Raw genomic sequence first — 23,867 nt, forward strand, 5'->3', positions numbered from 1 at the left:
GATTTTCATTCCTTAGTGTTATTTGCATTGTTGAAGTAACTAGCTATCATTTAGAAGAAACAAGCGTAAAAATATAGTACACGTGTTTTTTGTAATGTTTTGCAACTGAATTCAGTCATCTATGATTACAGTTCACACCTATTACTGCTGTTTAAAGGGCATTTCTGGCCGATTGGGACAGGCCTATGCGCCTTTGTTAGCACTCAAAGAAAGTTCCGAACTTCTGAGGTCGCTGTTAGGATTAGGAAAAAAGTCCAATCCTTTTTTTTTTTTTTTTTTTGCCGAACTCAGTTTGTTCCCTAGAACAACGCTGCCCTCTGCTGTTACGTTATTTCCATTACGATCAGATTTCCTCTCCAATCTTTGCCTGTGCATACCTAGTTTTAACCCTGGGTTGTTCATTCCATTCGTTTTTAGTTCATGTCTGATTCATTTTTTAGACATAATGGGGGTTTTTTTCCCAAATAAGGATGAAAACGTAAGTGAGCTCTACAAGTAGCCTAGTTTGATAGCACGGCTTTTGCTTGTGTAGAAATCTGATTTCGACCCTGAGGCGTAAAGTGCGGTGTTGTCCACAAGTTTGTCTAACTGCAGCTTTGGGTCGCAGGCCTGCGTTTGCGCTCGTCCCTAAGCTCGAGATTTCTCGCATGCAGAAGCGATTCCATCCGCGCCTCGTGGCTTTAATGCAGCGTTGCTACCGAGCGCAGACCTTTTCGCAAACCCCGTTATACGACCCACTGTTAAATGTAGAGGACAATGTCACACGTCCGTAACGAATTAAAATAACTGAACTATTACAAGAGAAGCGGCCTAGTATTAAATAAATTACTAAAGCAGTATATTATTTCACAAATGGTGGTGTATACATGCTGTTTTAGTGCTCTCCTTATGTATTGCCTAGACTGAATTTTTCTAACTATCAGCATTAATTTCGATGATTATATATAAACGGTACTCAAAAGTTTTTAAAAATGTATTATGAAAATCAAATAGTAAATTTCTCTCTTGGCAATAATCTTGGATTTTTTCTCTTGCATCTATATAATAAATATTATGCAGCTTTTTCTCACATAAGACATCTATAAACTTCTGCCCTCATATGGAACACCTATGAACTGTTTTGTTTTGTTTTGTTTTTCCACTGAAAAATCAGTTGTCCATGTTCCTGTCCACCTTCAGTGTAGGCTACGAAGAACTTGGCAACGGCACACTTACAATTAAGTGATGACTAATTTAATCCAAATAACATATACATAAGGTCTGCAGTCCTGCAGAAGCACACAAACCACTCCGAGCAACCTTGATAAAGCATAAGCAATGAGAAGCCACTCGAACAACACGGCAGCAGAGCAGGTTTCTGAAACCAGGGGATTGCACATCTATGTCTGGGGGAAAAAAAAAAAAAAATCACTTACATGCCTTTGAAACAAAGATGCATCCCACTCCGCACCTCTTCTAGGAGAGACGCACTCACTGCCTCGTCCGCAGACGTAACGGTGACATGTTACTGCTCCAAAACTCTGTCTTGACGTGGAGCTTCCCGTGAACACAGACCAACATCCCACACAGCAGTCCTCCTGAGACTGCTTCCTCGTCCCTGCGCGATGGCCAAACTTGTACCCGATGTAAATATTACTGACTTACTGTCAGCTGACTTGACAGTGGCACCGAAAAACGAACATCCCTCTCCCCACCACTCAGGTTACTGTACTCCTCTCTGTCAGGTTTCACGAGGTTGAGGGTGAAGTTTAAAACAAACAAACAAACAAAAAAAAAAGTTCCCTCACACATCTCCTCGAGCGAGCAAAGCGCCAACGTCAAGGTGAAGCTCTGCAGCAGGAAACGGGCGCGCCCACGGCGATCACCGGCACCTGCCTCCTCGTGCCGGCGGCCGGACGAGAAAGGTCGCGGCCGGCTCGTAATCGGGCGTCAGCGCCCTCGCTGGACCCTCATCTCTCCTCTCTGAAGACGCCGATGAAGACGCCGGTTAGTTGCTCCCGGGTTTAATCGAGCGGTCCCGGCAGGAGGTGTCGTACGGAGGCACCCCTGTTCCCTCGAGGTTAAAGCCATTCCTTGCAGTACGATCCGGCGTGGAGGTAAGTGTCCCGTTGTTTTTCCCCAACCCCCACCCACTCTTCTCTCTTCCACCTGTTCTGTGATGACAGGCGACGAAGACTCCCCTCGTTAACGCCAGTCTTCCGTTCCTCCCCCCCCAGCTCCCAACAGTCCATTAGGAGCCCCTAGAGAAGGCACACGGATCCAGCAGAGGTCAGCACCGGAATCCAGCAGCGCTCCCGGCTTCCCCTGGACGCTCCGAGAGAGGGGAGGGGAGCGAAAGCGAATCCCCGAAATCCCAGCCGGACGGCGGGGATTTGAAAAATGAGGGGGAAGAAGAAAAAGAAGAAAAAAGTCAGAAAGGGGTGGACAGGGAAGAAAAACCACTCCGGGGACGGAAACGGGGACGCAGAAACCCCAGACAGGAGGGAAACGGCGCGGAGGACAAGCCGAGAGGGCGCGAGAACGTCAGGAAGAACGACGGAGAGGCAGAGGGAGAGCGAGGAGTAGCACTTCAGGAGCAGGCTTGCCCAGCGAGTCACCCACACAGCCGTGGCTCTGCCTTCTAGCCTCCGTGCGGCGTGCATATATTACTGTGCACACAATGACGCGGCTTATTGTTTATGAATTACTGGCCTCCCCCGTTAACAAAGGCTATTTTCATAAGAAAACTCTAATTCATTTCAGTTCCTATTTGATTAGAGGCAGAAGAAAGGAAGCTCTTCGGTCAAAGCCCCCGAGGACTGTTTTTATTCAGTCCTTTTCAATGGGGCTTTATTGGTCTTCTTTTCAAAAGCTGACGGGGAAAAGCTTTTAGGAGTTTAAACATTGACGAAAAATTATTGGGCGGCTGTTTTGTTTTTTTTGTTTGGTTTTTTTTTTTGTGCGCAATAACAAACCCCTTCAAAAGGACACTGAGCTCTTATCCATCCGTCCATCCCTCTCTCTCTCTCTCTCTCTCCTTTCTTTTTTGGCAAATTGTAAAGCCATGGAAATTAATGACAGACAGTAGCAAAAGAGGGACAGACAAGCTCATGCACAATGCATGTCAAATCTAAATGATCACAGGCTAGTGAATAGACCCAGGGGAAGGGAGAGACAGGAGCTCAGAGGAATGGGAGCGCGCGCGCGCCCGTGTAGGTTGGTCAAAAGCTAATTGATTCAAATGTCCACAGCATCCTGCTGTCCCTTTGACTCTGTCCTTCAAAGATACCCATTATACTGCACTGTCAGTAACAGCGGAGGAGGCATTAATACCTGAAAGCTGAAGTCAGATACAAGTCCCTTCCTGTTCCACAGGTGCGAGGCGCTCCGGCTCAAATCCGCCCGTGCAGGGGAGGAGGATGTGAACGCGACCCTCGTGTTATTCCACAGAGGAGATCCGATACGGCTTTCTGCTTCCTTACGTGTGTGTTCGGCGGTTCTCGTTAGCAGCAGCGAGAGTGGGACAGGAGAGTAGGAGCAGAACTGAAAAGGCCAACCTGGCATTTATCAGTAGGTTTTATCCATATACTGAAGGATAAATTCGGGAAACGTCAGGGATTCCTTTTATCGGGAGGGCATTATGTCTCTGTGTTTATGCAGGAATATTTAAACGGGAGACAAAAGGTGACTTTCTCCCTTATTCATCCGTGAACAAGGCAACGCTAGCGTTCTGAAAAGGCTGACATTTGAGCTTTTTGCCAACACCAGCAAAATTATATCCTTTCCATTGTAAATCAATGAAGTAGAATCATCACCCACAAAAGGAGCCAGATTGCCTCGTCACTGTAATGGGTCCTGGCGCGCGCCTGCCTTCATCCAGCACCACTCAGTGGGGAAGAATAAGACGCGGGTGCGCCCGCACGGGCCAGCCCCGGAAACTTCTCCGGGCCCCGTCACACTGCCGTAGGCACTCAGACGCTCAGTGGAAGGGCGCAAATCAGTAAAAAGCAGGCAAACAAAAGGCAAATAAAAGCAAATAAGTCAAGGTTTTTATTTACAGAGGTTATATACAGTGGCGTCAACAAAAGGTGGTCATCTAGGGGTCAAGGGTCATCTTTAATAAATACCTTGGATGCATTTTGATGAGGTTATTGTTGTCTGAAGTACATCACAGTCTCCAGTGACTTCTTGCCAAAAGAGCAGGACATAAAAAGGTTTCACATGTGGCCTCACAGAGAGGAAGTGCCGTTTCAGACAGAGTGGGCATGGCCCAGCAGGCTGTGCAGTAAACAAACGCAAGCAGACCAATGCGTTTCTTCATGACGCTTGGTAGGTGTTTCTGAGCAAGCGTCACCACTTTCAATATGCAAGTTAAAAGAGCACGAAGGCAAAAACAGACAAGAGGCAGATGAGCTATGGCTCATGGTCACTTGACGTATACAACCTGCCGCTCAGGTGTTCGAGTGTGTGGCACTGAAACATAACTGAACGAGTCAGTATAGGAAGCTTATTTTCTGAATGAAATACAAATATAGGTGTGTGAATTTCTGTACATCTAGTACCTTGTGGAGCAATATGTGGAAAAAACAGATCACTAATAAGACAATATTAGCACATAATGGACAATTACTGGACAGAATGAGACTGACGTGTATTAGCAGGAGCTGAGGGGAAATGTGGGTGGAACCTTTAAGTTCCTTACAATACCATCACTGCAGCTGAACACTGATCTCAGTTCAGGAGGGAACTTGTCTGCAACCATAGTTACCTGGTCTTGTCAGTTGTGAGTTCATGATTTCCCTATCAATTAAAGCTATTGTTTATTTCTGATTTCTGAAATGTTAAAATCACGAGATCATCAATTAACCTTTTGCCAGTTAAGCTTTCCTTCACGTTTAACTACAATTCCTCATCACTGATTAATTCATAGCTTGAAATAAACAATCCAACCTGGAATTTTGGTTAAAAATGCTAAAGTTTTTAACAGAACTGGGACGTAATGCAATACCCACGTATACCAAAATGTCTCTCAGAAATTAGATGAGCAGGTGACAGTATGAACACACAGTCATCTCTGTCTAACTCTGGTACAACGTCACAGTTCAAAGTTTCTGGCACTGTCGCTTTCTTTCAAAACCTCACAAAGCTCTGTTTGAAAGCGTACGTAAACCCTAAAGCGCTCAGATCCTGGGACTGTAGCAGGTTGGAGTCCAGTAGGCAGAACGGAGTCCTACAGCAGCAGCACTTCTCAGATACTGCCCATGACTCATTAGTGAGATTTTGAAAAATTTGGATGCGTCAAGTAAATTTTAACAAGTCACTCTATCTTTCTCTTACACACACACACACACCTCATAAATTGGTCTCATCCCAAGATGGGTCGTTCATATTCTTTAGTACTTTCCATACAACCCTCTCCAGATCTTTGCGAGCTCTCTGCTCCTCTTCCAGATATCGAATTATTTTCTTATTCTCCTGTTGGTAAATTAAATCACATGACCACATGTACCTCATCAAGACTTGCAGAGTAAATGACTCACACATACAACAGCAGAGTGCTGGAAAACATCCAACTCACCTGCTTAATTCCTTGGGCCTCATGTCTCAAAGCGTAAACGACATCAACCAGACTCCTGTGGTGTGTTCAAATATGTTAACTTCAACATACACTACTGCATTACGAAACACGTAAATGTATGTACCATACCAGGTATATCAACATCAGTTGATTAAAATTTTAAACTTCAGTGCAAGAGAACCAAACTGTCTGATGCGTGTGGTCTTACTTTTCCTCCATAATGGTCTGTCTGTTGTTTCTCGTCTCTTTTCCAATCATCTTCTCTTCTGTAGCATCTCGTCCTGTTCCAAAATAAAAGTCCTGCAGTTTGGTTTCTACGCATCCCTACAAGTTGTACAAGCTGGTAAAATCAGGTCAAAAGACAACCGTTTCCTGAAACAGTGTTCAGACTGGATCGGACTCACAGAAACGCCAACGAGACAGGAGTGAGACAAGTTATTCATGCAGACAGGAAAACTAAAGGACAGAAGAGGATTCTAGCAAAGGGTTCCTACAGAATTAGGGCTTCCTTACTAAGAAGCAATGGTAGTTCACGGAAGCCGTACTCTTGGGTCGCGTGTTTTCACGTTAGTCCTGTACATGGAGCTGCTGGACTGATGTGTTGCAGCAAAGGACCAGAAGAAAACACCATAAAGTATACGAGACATTAACGTATATGGAGGAATGACAACAATCCCTCAATATGAACTTCAACAGGTTATTAAAGTTCATTATTAAGGTGATTTCTTCATTTGTTGGGTATTTGCCTCCACATCATATAAAAAGCTAAATTAGTTTTTCTTGGAAATATTTACTGTCCCAGAAAGGACAAAGTATTATACCAAAAAAAAAAAAAAAAAAAAAAAAAAACTAACAAAGCCCATATTTATTGAAAATGTATATTACAATGACTGTGATGCATCATTTTTAAATCTGCATGTGCTGTAAATAACAAACACATTAGTGATATCTTGACTTTAGGCCACGTAAACATCACTGACGTTTTATACAGAGTTAGGATACCTGCACAGTACAACAGATGGAAGAGCAGTACGTTTGGTCACTTGTTTTACGATTTCTTGTCCAGTTGCTGAACCACAGAGGAAAACTTGGTCACGGGGAATAGCACACAAACAGGAGTTATAAGCTTACTCATTGTCCGAATGTTAGCATTGCGATTGGCACCACAGTAGATTTCTCTGGCATCCCGATAAACATCTCGTACGCAAAAAGAAGAAAAAAAAAAGTTCATGTCAAGACACTACAATTGTTCACATAGCTTCGGATGAGAGGCGAAGACGTCTTCAGTGTTCCAGCCACACACCTGTTCACAACCATTCAAAATTCAACACCTTTTGGTAAACATTTGTACCATATGTTGACACCATTATGAACACACAATACATACAAGCTTAAAAATGTTAAAAACAAATTAAAAAACATCTACTATACAACTTAAAAATAAATACATACATAAAGACAGATACTCAATATTCCAATAATAATTATAACAACTACAACTCAGTAAGTTCCCGTATTTCACTACAGATTTTTCATGAAATTTAACTCTCGTCTCGCATTCCGAAACCTTGAAGCTGAAGGCCAGAATTCTTATATCCAGTGTTTGTTTTCTAGTAATACTAGACCTCTCGAATAAATGACAATACTACGATATTTACAACGCTGGAGATTTGACAATTTGTAGCAGGATGAAAAATCAAGAGGACTTTGTTTTAAAAAGGTCCACCAACACGACTTTCAGATTTTTTTTTTTTTCCATTATTCTTAATGATGAAATACTAGCTAGCATAGGGGGGTGCCCACGTGAAAGGGCACCAGCAGACAAAAAAAAAAAGAAAAAAAACAAAACCAAAAAATTATCAAGGCAACAAGAACTTTGGATAAAAGGAAAACAAACAAACAAAAACAAATAAATAAATAAATAAATAAATAAAATGAGTGAGGTTTAATACAGTTACGCAACCGACCAGGCAAATCAAGTTAATAAATAGAAAACAAATATAAATAAGTAAATAAATAGATAGCAAGATAAATAAAAGAATAAATAAGCGCCAGACTGAATTGAATGACTGAAGTTAGCACAAGTAGTGGGAGGGACTTTAGTTCTGGTGGGAGATAAAGGAGCTGCAGCTCTTCCGGGTCACCGAGCCCATCCTGTACGAGTGCGCCGTCCACAGGCTGTCATAGTCCGAGTCCTCCGACAGGTCCGACGTGGCCTCGGGCCGGGAGATGCTGCTACGGCGGCCTAGAGGGTCCACGCTGGACTGGTCCAGCACGTGGTTGTGCATCAGGTCGGTGCCCTGCCATGCTGGGGTGGGCGGGGCGAGGGGCGGGGCGAGGGGCGGGGCGAACAGGCCAACCACAGCAGGGAGGGCAGTCCGGTCCCCCCCCCCCCCAGACACATGGGATTGTGTGGCAGGATGAAACCACACACGGATGAGATGGTGCGGTGGGTGGGGGGGAAATAACCGATAACCAAAGCGGGGGGAAAAAAAAAAAAGTTTTTATGGAAAAAATAAAAAGAGGGAACGGAAGTGTTAGACGTGAAAGTGTGGATTAGAAAAATGAGCGAGGGATTAATGAATTAAAGATGTGAAAAAGAGTGAAGAAGAAAGAGAAAGAGAGGATACTGTTACAAAAGCCTGACGAAGGACTTTTATTTTGGTTAAGCTCAGAGACATGTGTGTGGTCTTAGTGCCGTAAGAGATATACAGACAGAACGTCTAATAAGAGAGCATGGGGGTTTCTGGGTAATCTTACTTGAATTAAGAGTCTGTCTGGTTTTGGCACTTGTACAGTAGGCCTCAATCACTTTCAGGATCTGAGCGTCCTCCTCCAGAGCTACAGTACCTGTGCAGGTTAGAGGGTCGTTACAGGTGTGTCTCTGTAGGAAGCCTTCATCATCATCATCATCATCATCAAACAAACCAACTCACTCTTCCTCAACGCAAACTCCTCGTCAGAAGGCTTCCTCTCTGGCTTTCTCTTGGGTAGCAGCTTCTTCATGCTTTTGGGGCTTTTATTGAGATCCTGTAGCAATGTGAGAGAGAGAGATATTGAGGAAGGATTGAGGAAGGATACCCCTGCATAACCGCCCAGACTGACCTCTTTATAGCAGAGAGCAGCCGAGGGCCGGAGGGGGGGCGCAGGCCGCAGGCAGCTCAGGCTCCAAGGCTTCTGGGTTTTGGGGGGCTCCAGGGGCCCCCACATCATGGTGCTGTGCGGGGCTCCGTGAGAGGAGGGGTGAGGGAGGGTGTGGTAGGCAGGAGCCACAGTCAGGCTACGGCTCTCCGCGTGTCTGGACGGAGTAAGAGGGTGAGAGGGGAGCTAGAGAGAGAGACCGAGAGAGAGAGAGATCTTTGAGAAAGGAGTCTCTGTATAACTGTAGTAAACTGAGTGATGACTCATTATGTGAATATGACTGCTAAACTCAATACATACAGGTACTATTGCTTTGTTTCAGGGTAGTTGCCCCCGTTGCGGAGACTCACCGTGTGGCAGGGAACCGTAAGCGGCTTCATGATGGGCGTAGCCAGAGAGGTGTGCTTGGTCTGGCGGTTGAGGTGCTCCAGCCAGTCCTGCTGGTCGTGCTTACTGAAGCACACAACCCGTAGCCTCTCAAACGCACTTCCTGCGGGAAGAGTCACACGCTCTCAGCCAATCGGCCGGCCTCCTGCCTTCGGTACAGCTGTACAGGCACGGGGGCTGAAGCCAGACTGAAACGATACCTGCCGCCTTCAGATAAAAGTGCGGCGACAGGTGTGCGGGGCTGTTCTTACCGGAGAGCTCAAAGGTATTCTTCTGGTTCTCCGAGTCCTCTAATGGAGTGACCGTCATGCTACTTAAAGGCAGCTTGGCCTGAGTAAAACAAAGAGGGCAGTTTTACACAGGAGAAGCACGAAGGGCTTTTAACATCTAGGAGAAATAATGAGTGCGTGCGTGCACCTGGTAGATAAAGCCACTCATCCTTGGGCTGGCGGAGATGATCACTAACACGTGAGGGAAAAGTAAGAGGTAACGTTCATTCCTCTCCTGGTAGCAGGAACACACACACACACACACACACACACACACACACACACACACACACACACACACACACACACACACACACACACACCAGTTTTCAGTACGTATGGCTTAATGAGACGGATCATACAAGGATTGGGCGTAAACCATCATAACATGGATATCCGCACTAGTAGATCAGTTCAGTAGAACAACAACAACATTTAATTTATTCTTTCATTTTAGACACAGGATTTCTCCACCATCTGTCTTCAGTGCCATTTCTCATTTTCCTGTTGTTTACATGTCTGTCATTTGTAGGTAGGGTCGGGGTTAGTTATTGTTAGCTACCCATAGCGAAGATGTCTGTGGTTCAACTTTCTATTTAATTACAGAAAATATATATTATACATGACAATATATATCATCAACATAGGACAGTTGCTGAGCAACCACAAAAACACAAGACAACCGGTTGTTGATTTGGTAGTCGCCAACTAAAATCTAATATTTTTAGCTTCGCCGGCTGTTTGATATGCAGTGTGAAGGTGTAAACAAGGTCAGACTGGTGTGCAGTGTGACAGATGTACAGGCATATGGGAGGATTTCTGTTTGGGTCACTTCTCTTGCAGTTTAAGCTCCCTCACGTGCAAATGTATTAACGTCAGTCTGGTTTTCAAAAATTTACACACAAAGCAGTTTGAAAATTATTTTGGACAACGACAAGCACAGTCAAACTGTAGCTTACTTCCGGTTCTTTTTGCAAAATTGACAAATTGCCGACATCATCCCAGGCACCTGCGTATCGATGTCCATTTTTTCATTTTTCTAGGAATTTCAGTGCACACTATGGCACAGGTCAGCAACGCTAGACGCTTTTTCGAAGTGCAGGGAAATTTCCGTATGAGGTGGCTTCACACCGGTCATTCGGACAGATTGCATTTGTGAGGTGTGAGCATGTGACTTGAGAACATTAACCGTACATGACTCACGAGTCCAAAGAGCAGAGTGTCCTGTCCTTGCTTAAGGTGTTTGAAATCGCAGTGTCTAACCGCCTTAAAACTAACCACCATCTCCATCACAATTAAGAAGTTTGAAGCTAATGAAGATTTGATCAACCTGTCCAGAAAAGGCTGCTTATATACTCCATATGGACAGAAGTATTGGGACACCTGCACATTACATCTCCAGGAGTTGTTTTTTTTTAATGACGTCCCTTTATAAATCCATAGGCATTAAATGTGGAGTTGATTTCCCCTTTGCAGATAAAACAGCTCCCACTCTCATGGGAAGGTTTTCTACGAGATCTCGCAGTGCAATTCTGTGGGAATTCTTGTCCGTTCATCCAGATGAGCATTTTTGCGGTCAGGCTCTGATGTCGGACGAGAGGGCCAGGCTCACACTCTCTGTTCCAGCTCATCCCAAAGGTGTTCGATGGGGTTGCAGTCAGTCAAGATCTTACACACCAAACTCACCCAGCTGTGCTTTTACGGACCTCACTTTGTGCACTGGAGCACGGTCATGCAGGAAGAGAAAAGGGCTTTCCCCCAAACTGTCGCCACAACGTTGGAAGGGCACAATTGACCAAAGTGCCTTGGTTAAGATTTCCCTTCACTGGGACTAAGGAGCCTAGGCTGAGCCCTGACAAACAACTCCATGGATTATCCCTCCTCCAGCAAACTTCCCAGTTGGCATAACCCTCCTCTGGCATTCCCCAAACCCAGACTCATCCATAAGACTGCCAGATAGAGAAGCGCGACTAGTCACCACACAGAACACGTTTCCACTGCTCCAGCCGATGCTCGGCGTTGCGCTTGGTGATGAAAGTCAAAAACGCAGCTGTGTGGCCATGGAAACCCCTGACATGAAGCTCCCGGCGCTGTGTTTATTTGAAGTTGATATCAGAGGAGGTTTGGAAGCCTGCAGTTATGGAGTCAGCAGAGCGTCGGCGATATTTATGCACCATGTGCCCAGCACTCGGTGACCCTGCTCTGTACCTTTATGTGGTCTGGCACTTTGCGGCAGAGTTGCTGTGGTTCCTAAACGCTTCCACTTTTCAATGATACCACTCACAGTTGATCAAAGAATATCTAGGAATATTTTGAAATATCTAGAATATCTAGGTATATCTGAATATCTAGAAGAAATTTCACAAACTGACTTGTTGCAATGGTGGCACTATAGTACCACGCTCGAATTCAGTGAGCTCTTTAAAATGGCCCATTCTTTCATAAATGTTTGGAAATGCAGACGGCACAGCTGGTTGCTGAATTCAATATTTAAGAGCCGTGTCCCAATACTTCTGTCCATAGAGTGCATTTGCCTCTAAACATAATAAAGACAGACAAAGCTGTTCCCAATGTTTTCCTCGGAGAATGGTACCTTCTTGTTTGCACGTTGGAGTCCCTAAGCTCCAGAAGCTAAGAGAACAGTGAATACCGTGCCAGGAAACTCAAAATCTCAAACGCAAGTCCGCTAGACGTCACCGGAACTTTAACGTGGAGATGCACTGCTGAGAGTGGAAGGCTCTAGCCACGTGTTCTCCTTTCATCTATGACGAGGCAGCTGAAGACGCTACAGTTACACCAGCAACGCAAGGACACACAAAAAGCAAATGAGAAAAGAGGTGCTAATTAATCCGATTCCCAGTGCAGAGCGTGGCCTGACCTCACAGCCGTGGTGCTGAACCAGGGCCTGGCTCAGATACAGCACGGAGCCCAGGGTCTTAATGCTCTCCCCCTCCCACAGGCGGATGGACTCGGTCAGGATCTGCAACTCCAGCTCCTTGCGCTTCCGCACCTCCCGACACTGCGCCTGCAGCCATGGAAACGCAGCATGAAAAGCCGGTTGCCACGACGACGGTCCATGCCCGACCCGGCGATGTGGAGCCGGGCGCGCGGAGGAACGAGAAAGCCCTGGGTGGCACGCTGACTATGAGCTTACAGGCCACCGCAGACACCGTACCCCGAGGGGGCCTCGCGCGGGGACTCACAGAAAGATTCTTGAATGCGGTCATGCACTTCTGGATTTCTGTCCGATCTGGGTGACCTTCCTGAGGAAGACAACGAGACGAACAGGATGAGAAACAGGCACCCATGACGAAGGTACAGGGGAGAACCGAGAGGGGTCGTTTACCATCTTACCTCCATGTGTCTCTCCAGCTCTTTCAGCAGGGTGGGGTATTTTTCTAGTCTGATGAACGGTTTGCTAAGGCCTGTGGTCAGGGTGAAGATGCCAGGAGAACTTGCCCCTCTACCCTCCATAAACTCGCCGAGTTCCTCACTAGGACAGACAGGGACAGAAAGCGCGCCGTGTAAGGACCGCCTCTAGAACTTGGTACCATATAAAGGGGACAAACTCCACCGCCATACCTGTGATCGGTGAGCACGCTGACAGCCGAGGGGTGGTTGGAGCAGTAGGCCGTGTACAGAGCTCTCATTCTGGGCATCAGGTTCAAAAAGAAGGCCCCTACCTTCTGCTGCAGCTCGGGTAGTCTGGGCACAAACGGGATCGGAAACACACCCGGGGTTTGTCTCACGAGCCGCTGTTCTCACTAAAGAGTTCACCCAAAACCACTTCATTCCATTACAGATGGAGGTAATAACAAGAACACTACATGTTCCAGGCGTCAACATTCATTAGTACACAGAAATTCAGTAGAGTGTCAATGTTGAGGTGAGTATAGGCAAAAAGCGTCCCTCCTTCGCACACGATTGTTATTATCCGATTTACTAAGACCATGATGCCCAGCTCGGGTCCTGAAGATCCGTCACCCTAACTGTTTAGCTCCATCCCCAAATGAACACACAAGTTCAAGACCTTCTGCAGCATCTGAATAACAGAGTTAAGTGTGTAGAAACTGAATTCTACAGGTAGTTAAACATCCAGGAAGGTTGTCAGGTGCAAATACAAATACACCCACCCTTTCCCCAACTCTACTGCACTCATCAATCCAATGACACAGATCTATGGGTCTACATGATATGATATGGATCTATAGGAGTTCCCCTTGACCTGTGTCTGTGTCTATAGGTCTATGATATATGATATGGATCTATGGGAGTTCCCCTAGATCTGTGTCTATGACTATGATATGATATAGATCTATGGGAGTTGCCCTGGATCTGTGTCTTTGGGTCTATGATATGGATCTATGGGAATTCCGCTGGACCTGTTTCTAGGGGTCTATGATATGATATGGATCTATGGGAGTTTCCCTGGATCTGTTTCTAGGGGTCTATAATATGATATGGCTCTATGCGAGTTCCCCTGGAACCCTTTCCCTGTAAAGGGCAATATAAGCACATGAGAGCCCTTCAAATCACAAACAGAATTCATTCATTCATTCATTTAGTCAGTCGTTCTTCCCTACATGCACCTCAAGTTCACAATATTTGATTAAGTTTTATTTGCACCAGTCTTCAGCCCTGCAACCGTGACTTAGGTGCCAGCCATTAGGGGCGAATCTTGGAATGAATGGGCGGTCATTAACGTAACTCACTTGGTGCAGTCCTCCAGTGACTGGACAAGGGTTTGCTGGAAAGTGCAGATTTCCTCCAGGTTTCCGAGCACGACACCGGTATCTGCCGGGCTGAGCCTGTGAGCGGACGACCAATCCACCGCAGGAAAGAGACGACGAGGGAGGGAGACAGAGTTATAGAGAAGTTCAGGTAAACCAAGTCATAGCGAAATAATACCAGATGACACAAAACTAGTGATGTGTGTGGTGTGCGACAGGTTGGTTTGCTCCTGCTAAGCTCTGCTTGATGGCCATCCGCAACCCTGCAATCATTTTAACAGCGTTTCATTTTCAATGAATTTACAAAAACTCAAATTAAATAAATCAACCCTTAAAAGTGAGCCATAGGTTCACAGTGTCCAATCCCTTGACCAGAGACCTTTCGCTCTCTACATGTACTCACACGGATCCCACTATACTGATACAGACGCAGGAGGACCCATGTCCAATATCCGCCTATCGTTTGGAGAACGTGGGGCTTACTTTTCAGCGTTCTGCAATGGTCTCAGGTAGTTGGACAGAAGACTCTGGAGATCCTTTGAGTACTCGGTTTCTGCTTCTAAAATGTTTTGTAGCACCTATTGTAGGAGAGAGCAAACCATAAAGCGATATTTCATTATCTACAAGGGTTAGCACTAAGACTGACACCCAGTGCATCGCTGATATACAATACCAGACCGCATTAACATACGGTCATAAGCCATCAAACAATCATTTAGCTGTAAAAGATTATAAAGACTTAAAATAATCAGAAAGAAACATACATTCATACAAACTTTAAAACGCATAGATTAAAAGGCTGCATTTAGTTCCTTGAACAGGTCGGAGTTCAGGATTACAAACGCGGATAGAAGACCGTTCCACTCATCACCTACATTACGTACTCAAACTCGCAAACTGAAGAACTGGCACTTTGGTTCTTCTACAACCAGAAGCAGAGACAGACATTAAAATGTCAGGGGAGAAAGAAACGCTCCCTGACAGAATTAGGACAAGCTTATGTAAATGTCTTCAGAGCTTTTAAGGCATTTGAAACTTCACCATTAACGCGCGCTTGTGACAACTGCCAAAACTGCCACCAACATTTGAAGTTTTATCCACGATATCTCAGATTCTAACATACCTCATTTCACACATTAGCTTCGTAATTAACAGTGTTAATAAAGTGAATTCGGCCTTTAGGCCACAATAACATGGACACTGATCCTGTATGCATCGCAAATATTCATTACATATATATACACAGAGAAAACCGATGCAATTCTCACCAGGTTGTAGTAGGTCTTGCTGAGGGCAGTTGTGTCAAACCCTTTAGGGGGGCTTTTCATTGTTCCAGACTTGGGGGAGACCTGTTTGTCTGTGACAAAAACAGAAGACAGAATCTCAGCTTCCTGCACAATGCATCATGGAGAAATAGCCAAAAATATGGGAGACCCATTTGAGAATTATTTGAGAACCATTAAACTATTTAAGTACTTGCCACAACCTTTGACCTCTCTGACGTAGTTGCTTGGAAACCAGCCCGTCTTTCCACCGAGAGTGCCCTCCCACCACCCACCCTCCTCCATGCGGGTGACGCCGATGATGTCGCCCTTGGCGAAGGACAGCTCATCCTCGTTGGTCTGCTGGAAGTTGAAGCGTGCTTTCACCACCAGCTGGGTGGTGCTGTTCTCCGTCATATCCTACACCCAGAAAGGTGGGACAAAAGGAGGCAAACTTTACTTCTGATGCTTGTTTTTAGGATTCACCGTTCTTTTAAACAGCACGGAGAAACTCCACAAAAAGTCACGTTGAGGCTACTGTAGCTGAACATGAAAAGATCTCATGCCACCGTCAGGAACCCAGCACCTCAGACGTGCCCGCGCTCCACCCGTTTAAAAGGCCGTTCAGGTCAACACCAAGTGCTTGTTTTCAGCGGGACGCCATCGCGTTCGTCAACCCCCCCCCCCCCCCCCCCCCCCCCCCCCACCTCCTGCTGAGCGTGACCCACCAAGCTTCTGAACTGGTTGTGGAGCAGCTTGGATGACCGTCCCAGTGAAGTCTGGGACACCAGGGACTCAAAGGACTTGATGCGGTGGGTAGATGAGTGGCGGGCGCACACGGAGTCGCTGCCTAAGCCGATATCTGCCCCAGCACGAAGGAAAAAAAAAACAGACATGGTTTCCATCTGCAGTGCAATAATGGCGAAGGAAGGACACACACATTCTACATTTTGGATGTTAAACTCGTTTTACTCATTTTAAGAGAGTTTAACAATCACGACGAAGCATTTAATAAACAATTAAAGAGAGTAATATTTGGAAAAATACCACCTGAAATAATTTGAATAGTTTCCGGTAAGAAGTTGTTCAAGATGTTAGCCAGCAAATGCGCCATCATAACAACCATGTTGCTACTGCTGATCAGTGACTAATGATATAGGTGGCTGGATGTTTAAACAGTAAATGTGCACGTCCTTATCCTTGGAGAGTGATGGCGTGTCCTACAGGTGTGTCTAGCTCACCTGCGGTCACTTTGTTGAGGGCTACTAGCGTGGTGAGGACTTTGCTGAAGTTCTGACCTTGCAGCAGGTCACCAGCCTCAAACGGCTATGGAGAAAAGAGGGGGAGAGAGAGAAGTTGCCAGTAACAAGGGTCATCATTCTTCCTAACCATTTCCCTCAAGCCCATAAACGGCATCAATTGCAACTGAAATCAGTTTACATAAACTATTCAGCATATTCATGACTGTGGAATAAAATTATGATCCTCATCCACAGCTTGCAGTGGTGGGTGGGTAACACGTGGGATGTGGCTACAGCCAAGCAGCTCCCCGTCAGGGGCGGGTGTTCCGGCATCTCCCTTCTTACAGAAACCCCAGAGCAACGCTGCCCGAAGTGTTAATCCTTGGTTTAAGTAAAGGCCGACTGCCAGCAGTTTGTCATGGCACTAAAAACTCACTGGCGGGCTTTCCTGCATTACAGTCCAAATTTAAACGTTAGGCTGCAGAGCAAAGGCTGCCTCTGCACCTTATAAGTAGACCTCCCCGCACCACTGTGTTTGTAAAGTTGTAGACTGGCCTTGTGCTCACGTTCCTTAGCCAGTGAGGGTTGTAAGAAGCAGTGACAGGGCTCCCAAAGTGTCAAGAAGATCCACCGCCTGAAATATAGACCTCCGCTTCACTTTCCACTCCGATACGCAGATACTACAGATTTCCACTACAGATATGCCCTAGGAGAATAAGGGAGCTATGTGTGTGTGTGTGTGTGTGTGTGTGTGGGGTAGACATCGTGTCCCTAGTTCTTGTTGCCCCAGATACACAGTTACATTGAAGTGGTTTTTAGGTTAACTTCCTGTAGCCATGCTGGTCAGACAGTCAATCAACTAATCTGACCCTATTTTCCACTGCTAAAAGGGGACAAATCACGATGATATTTGCAAGAGAGTACAACAAGAAACAAACGTGCTTTATATTCTGTGGTAAAATACACAGACGGTCTGCCGAACATGCAAGAAAGTGTAAACAAAACATGTGACACAGCTGCGGTACTATATTAATAGAGCTGTGTAATCGAGGAACCGCAATCTGAGGGAGTCAGAATGCAGTGCTAGAGAAATGACACACTTCAAACCAAAGGAAGCCGCTTTCTGCCCCAACGTTCAAGCACTGATGCGCAGAAAAACACGATTAAACTACAAAACGGCAAACAGATGCTGACTGAAGAAGTGATGGAGGGAAATACGTCGCGGCTGATCTGAAGACCACGTGAACGAGGTGTGCCAGATACACGGCTGAAAGACAAGAACCAAAGCAAGGACAACCTTCCATACAACCAGACAGAAGTGCGGAAAATCCGCAGCCACCGCCGACATGATGGAGACGAGCAGTACGAGGTCGCGCTAGCTGGACAGTTATTGTGTTCAGCTGTGGTCCGACACGGCAGCGGTCATGCAAAACACAGCGTACCAGCCCCTGCAACAGGGTCTTCCACAGGGACAAAGAGGGACTTGTGTCTGTGAGCCCCAGCTGGACATAGGCAACGCTGGGGAGGAACTCTGCCGTACTGGACGAGGGGACGCATCAGACCTGTAAGGCCTGAGGAAAATACTGACTTCCGTTATTTACACACAGCACTACCGTGTCCCAACAGGGGTATTTATGTTTTAGTACCATTGCACAGACAGGGCAGGGCGATACCCGCACAGCCAAAAACGATACAAGCGATCGTCTCATTTCAATTAAAAAAAAAATAAAGGTTTGGAACATGCCGCACTCTCAAACGGGTCTTCGCTAAAAGCTCTGACGCGAAGGAAGGAGAAAAAAAAAGTTTTTAAAATGTTAGAACTCCCTTTTTGTCGTCAGTGCACAGTTAACAAAAGCAGAGACTGGATCTCGCCTGTTCTCATTACGCTTAAGTACACATGGACCAAACCATCTGGCACTGCAACACATGTGCTGCAGTAATAAATGCGCATAATCTGGCATCTTGCAATCTGGCTCTTTGTATGGCATGGTGAAATCTATAGGCGTCTATATCTCAACACACTCTGGGGAAAGAGTGTCATCTCCAACAATAAAAGTATAATTAATGTGATGACACACTGGAGGTCTGTCTTGTTGACGTCTGACGTTGCAACCACAGATGTAAAGAATAAAAGTGGATCACCAGATATCGACATTATACTCCAAGAGTGTCTGTCCACCTGGTATATTCTGAGCAGCAGAAAATAACCCAATACAAACAGGCCTACATTATAGCAACAAAATACTACAATGTAATGATATTGCTCCATGTTGTGACTGCCATGTGACGTACAAGATATTATTAATGCATTTGAGAACGCATGAAGGTTCTTGTTTAGAGATGTATATTCTTGTAATCAATATTTTTAACGTTTCTTGAATGACTCATCCAAACACCCCCACCCCTCATCTGGAACGACGGGAGCTCGCAGCCTACAAGATTTTCTTTAAAAGAACTCAATTCCTGCAGCTTTCCGCGATATCACTACTGTCAAGGCGAAAACTACAACGGTTTACAAACGGCATATTGTCTAGCACTAAAAAGAAACCGCGTTTGCTAACAAAAGGCACATTTTCAAACATATGAACGGCACAACTGAGAAATCCGATTTATAACTGAGGAGAAATCACTGCAGAGAGATTTTTATAAAAACCGACTGATCCTTCGTCATTAGAGCCCCAATCATTCCCGATCATCATCAGAACTTCTCAGGTCAGTCCTCTAGGCTTGGACGGCACACCCTGTCCAGGTAAACCGAACATTAATGTGTCGCTACTTGTGTAGCCAAGAGAGACCAATGGAAGTTCCCAAACCATGTTGAAGCTGAAGGACAAATCATCATCACATACCTAGACTGTAACATCAAATACGTGAACATAGCGAAATAAATAAACAATAACAGTCACAAGTAAGTTGTGTATACAACTATTTACGAAAGAAGACTCAAAGCCCAAGAACATTTCACCGCGTTGTAACCAGTGTACGCTCAAATAAGACATATTTCATAAGTCATTCTGCTGCAATACTACTTTGTAACCGAGGTACGCTGGGACGATATTTTTTCCATATTCCTCTGAGCATGACCTAGCGCAGTCCACGGCTGTGGGTCCAGACCCCTTTTCACGCCTTCTGTGAAGACTGTTTGTCACATAGCAATATTTATAAGGCCGCATCGAACTGATACAGCGCATCGCACGACTGGTATCGTGTCCCGTGTGTGAAAGAAAAGCAACTCACCTCGACACGGAACGCCGCACAGCCTTTAAGGAACTCCGTTATGTTGCTTAGACACTCGCAGTCGTTTTTGGGGTCCTGAAAAATCTGAGGGGGAACAGGGAAAACATTGAGGGAATGAATCCGGAATAGCGTTTTCCTCCCTCTGCGGCGGTGCAACGGGTTTAAATGTTCCGCACGGGTGTCCGGACACGTCCAGCGATGTCTTAAACCGCTCTGGCAGTGGGGACGGAAATGACGTGCGATACTGGGCGCAGAACTGGGAAGGCACAACACGCATGCATATGCTATCTGGCGGGCAAAACAAAGCCGTGGGATTTCTGTGATTAATAAATGGAGTCCCTCCGAAGTGTCGCCGTTAGACTAAAAGACGTGCCGGGACACTGGGTTTAGGTTGGTCATGCGCACTGATTTAATCTAAGGTGTCTTTTTCTACAGAAACGACAATAGCTGTAGTGATGCCTGCTCTTGGATAAATGGTGGTCTTCGGAGGCATATGGTTTTGTTATTGCTCCTCAAATATGCAGACAGACTGCCACCTTCAAAATCATTTTGTTGTTCAAAACGTCTGTAGCTGTAAATATCCTACATGCACAGCCGAGTGTCGGGATTTAGGAGTGAAAGCGCATTCTTCAAATAAAGGAATAATTCAGCCATGTTCTAAAACAACGCTGATTTTACATTGATGAGTCTAATTCAGGTGATTTGGTTGAATCTTGCGAAATATAATATGTAAATAAAATAAGTAAATGTTACTTTTTGTACGTGAGAATCTGAATGTGTTGTGTGTTGGGGAGCCACATCAGTAGACGCCTTGCTAGTCGTGAATTACGTTCTTTTTATGTTTTTATTTTAATGGAGTAACATTGGTAACCAAACCTACTACACCTGCCTGAGTAATATATACTGTCAAAATATAAGTTCAGTAAATTGAAATAACTGGACTGATAATATGAGAAATCCACAGTTATGAAACAAACATTTGGCTTTTCCCGGGTACAGGGTACACCAAACCATCTGAATGGGCAGGAGTTTTTGTTTCATTTGTCTGTAAATTTAAGAAGAATGCAAGCCGATATTTATTAAGGTGTTCAACACCATCATCTTGCAAGTTATGTTTTGAAGTGTCGAGAATGTATGACAACTGAATGTCAGATCACTTCATAAGTGGCATCCCTGATAGGATGGGCGGTTTCTTTTCTTACTCGAATTAAAAGCGAGAACTACCGGTGACATCACTGTGATAAAGGCCTGTAACTGCATTATTTTAAATAAATGAAACAATGTATATTTATTCTTAAGATGTATTTCAAAGAGCTATTTTAAGACATCCACTGGACTACAATATGACAAAAACAAAAATGATTTAAATTCCTGATGAGGATTTGAACTGATATCAGTTGCACTGTATTGGAATGCTACCCTCCCCTTAATCTGGTGATGACATATTAGGGCACACGACAACAACACGCACAGTTAACTGGGCGCCTAGTCCATTTAGCGGCGTTTAAACACCCACAGACTACTTGAAATCGCAAACTGGCTTTTAATAGCACAAGTTGCAGCGCGCAGGTCATATCTATAGCGCCTATACACATACCACCTTAAACACGTTGTCTTTTTAGTAATTTTATAGCCTATGATAGGCCATTCTCAAGTGGCATGAATATGGTATTATCTGCAGCAGTATCTGTATCCTCAACGCAATTTTCCAGCGTTCGTCCTTCCACAGCATCACATGATGTAGGTTAGTCTGTTATCCTACAGCTGGCCTAGAATGGAGGCCAATGCACACAGACCAGTGTACGTTTCTCCCAGTAACACGAATTTAAGGACAATCACATAGGCCTAAAGAACACAGCGCGATTGAATACGATTTGCGTTGCCAGTTCTGTGGCTCGTCTCGTACGCGACAGTCACGGCGCTCATTAGGCGTAACAGCTGCTGACCGCCGATTTGCGGGGGGATTCACCGCTGCTGTGAGCTATAAAGGATCTATCACACAGGCCACACAGTCAAGTGAGCAAAACGACGTTTAAATGTCTGAGCGTTGCACTATGATCACGCCACCGCGGGAAGAAATGGGCTTACTTTATCAGTGGTACCCGGACGTAGCCGCTCCAGTAACCTGCACAAGACAACCCCATCCTTCAGCGAGGACTGCAGAAACCCATCGGGGTCCGAAATGGTCTTTTTCGGGGACTCCAACACACCGAGTGTGATGAGCCATGTAACCGTTTGCTCCGCCGGATTCATGGTCGCGCTGGCGATGTCGAGATTTTTTTGGGGGGTGGGGGGGGTGTTTCTGTCTCCCCAGCCGCGTCTTACCGAAGCGATTAAGCCGTAGTCATCAACCAGCCGCGGAATAAAGCGTCGTTTCCGCTGTGAGCCATTGGTCTGAACGCGCTGCGCCCGTGAGCTGTATCTGCGCGCGCCGCTGGGCTCTGTAGCGCGAGCGCTTTGCCGTCAGACGCCTTGCACTGGCATCCAGCACATGACGACATCACTATCGCAGACAGCCCGGCCCGACCGCTCGCCTTCGGAGGCGGATTTGCATGTAGGCTGGTATTATTTCACGGCTGCGGTCTCTTCTGCATGACACCTCGAGGTGGTAAAACAGCGCGCCGAAACCGAATAATTCTGGGCTACCATAAACACTCGGGATGTGACGTGTACATATAAAGCTACATATCGATCTATCAAAATAGGTCTTATCGCATGTACTCCGCCCTCTGCCAAAAAAAAAAATAATAATAATAATAATAATTAGATAAATAAAATAAAAATAATCTATAGGTTTATTTTCTTCCTGATCTTTGAGCACTTCTTCAGCTCTCCGCAAGGTGGTGCTGTCCAACCTAATATTGTATTTTATGTCTTCACACCCTGGGTATGCAAGCAAAAAATTAATTAAATTAAGGGTTTCGCCGATTTCCATTGCTAACAGCAAAGCAGAAATCCAAATTCAAGAATTTGTCAAATACCCATGGCTGCCTAAATCGAGATGTTTCTGATGATACAGAAGATCACATTTTTTAAATAGAACCAGGACCAACTACATGGAGTTATTCTTTTAGAATTGGCATATTTGTGTCTTTACCTTTATGTCTCAGGTGATTTTACTTCCTGGCAGTCTCTCAGTCACATTACATCTAATTCTGAGTTAAATATTACAGTCACCGGTCATTCAATATTAGATTGCCTTATATAACTTGTAAAAGCAGTCCAGAAACTCCAACCTCCCTCTCTCTCTCTCTCTCTCTCTCTCTCTCTCTCTCTCTCTCTCTCTCTCTCTCTCTCTTTATCTATGTCTTCCTCTCCAAGCGTCACCTGACTGGCTACCTAGAGGAATCTAAGGTCCCAGTGGGTCACCATGGATACCGGTGGAGCTTCCAAGCACGTCTCTAGAGTATTGAGGCAGTAGGCAGTACCCCCGAGGTTGAGAGTGCAGAATATCATGTGTTAACAGCCCTGCCATGAGACCCACCCCAGTCCCCGAGGTCAGTCATCACCAGGGGCCGTAACCAAGGGAGCCCCTGCAAAGAGTTCCTCCCTGAGCTTGTGCTAAAGGTTCTCTTTCATGTGTAATGCTCAACCTCATCTTTTAACCATTTCTGACATTTCTTCTGACATATTTGTGCTTCACCTTACATACTCTAATGTCTTCAGTATCTTCCCCTCTGCACAAACATTTAGGCCTAAATGTTTGTGTTTTATCTGTGAGTGCATTTGGCTGTCACATTAAATATGTATTAGCAGGAAATGTGTGAACGTGCTTTGACTGTCTGTGGGAAGCAGCTTTGTAGTACTCTCTTAAATCTTTCTCTTTGGTGTGTGTGTGTGTGTGTGTGTGTGTGTGTGTGTGTGTGTGTGTGTGTGTGTTCATTTGCAAAAACAGGCACAAAGAGGACACGAACATTGTTATTGATTTTTTATCACTACTTTATGATGGCCCCTTGATTTATTATAAGGCAGTATGCACATGTCCCACTTCTGCACCCTCATGCGTAAGAGATATAATAACATCATAATTCAAAATATCTGAC

The 23,867-nt window shown here is 45.3% G+C and overlaps 1 protein-coding gene across 5 annotated transcripts; it reads right to left on the reverse strand.

Annotated features, from left to right (window-relative positions):
- Window positions 1-4,006: 4,006 nt before the first annotated feature.
- arhgef7a (Rho guanine nucleotide exchange factor (GEF) 7a) lies at window positions 4,007-22,432 on the reverse strand. 5 transcript variants are annotated; one of them, XM_027027944.2, is made up of 21 exons: window positions 21,913-22,431; window positions 19,825-19,908; window positions 16,588-16,672; window positions 16,075-16,208; window positions 15,571-15,766; window positions 15,353-15,441; window positions 14,568-14,662; window positions 14,067-14,162; window positions 12,937-13,059; window positions 12,709-12,847; window positions 12,558-12,617; window positions 12,233-12,379; window positions 9,503-9,589; window positions 9,337-9,415; window positions 9,049-9,188; window positions 8,663-8,884; window positions 8,494-8,587; window positions 8,318-8,407; window positions 5,766-5,838; window positions 5,558-5,612; window positions 4,007-5,454 (listed from the first exon to the last, which is right to left on the reverse strand). In XM_027027944.2, the coding sequence occupies exons 1-21, from the start codon at window positions 22,075-22,077 to the stop codon at window positions 5,332-5,334; spliced, it is 2,376 nt and encodes a 791-aa protein (XP_026883745.2). In that variant the 5' UTR covers window positions 22,078-22,431; the 3' UTR covers window positions 4,007-5,331. The 5 variants fall into 5 exon arrangements, with proteins under 5 accessions (XP_026883745.2, XP_035378872.1, XP_035378870.1 ...); XM_035522979.1 differs by having other exon boundaries at window positions 15,565-15,766; XM_035522977.1 differs by having other exon boundaries at window positions 8,494-8,884; window positions 15,565-15,766; window positions 21,913-22,432.
- Window positions 22,433-23,867: the final 1,435 nt, after the last annotated feature.

This window comes from Electrophorus electricus, chromosome 25 (genome assembly GCF_013358815.1).
Source record: "Electrophorus electricus isolate fEleEle1 chromosome 25, fEleEle1.pri, whole genome shotgun sequence".
Lineage (NCBI taxonomy): Eukaryota > Metazoa > Chordata > Actinopteri > Gymnotiformes > Gymnotidae > Electrophorus > Electrophorus electricus.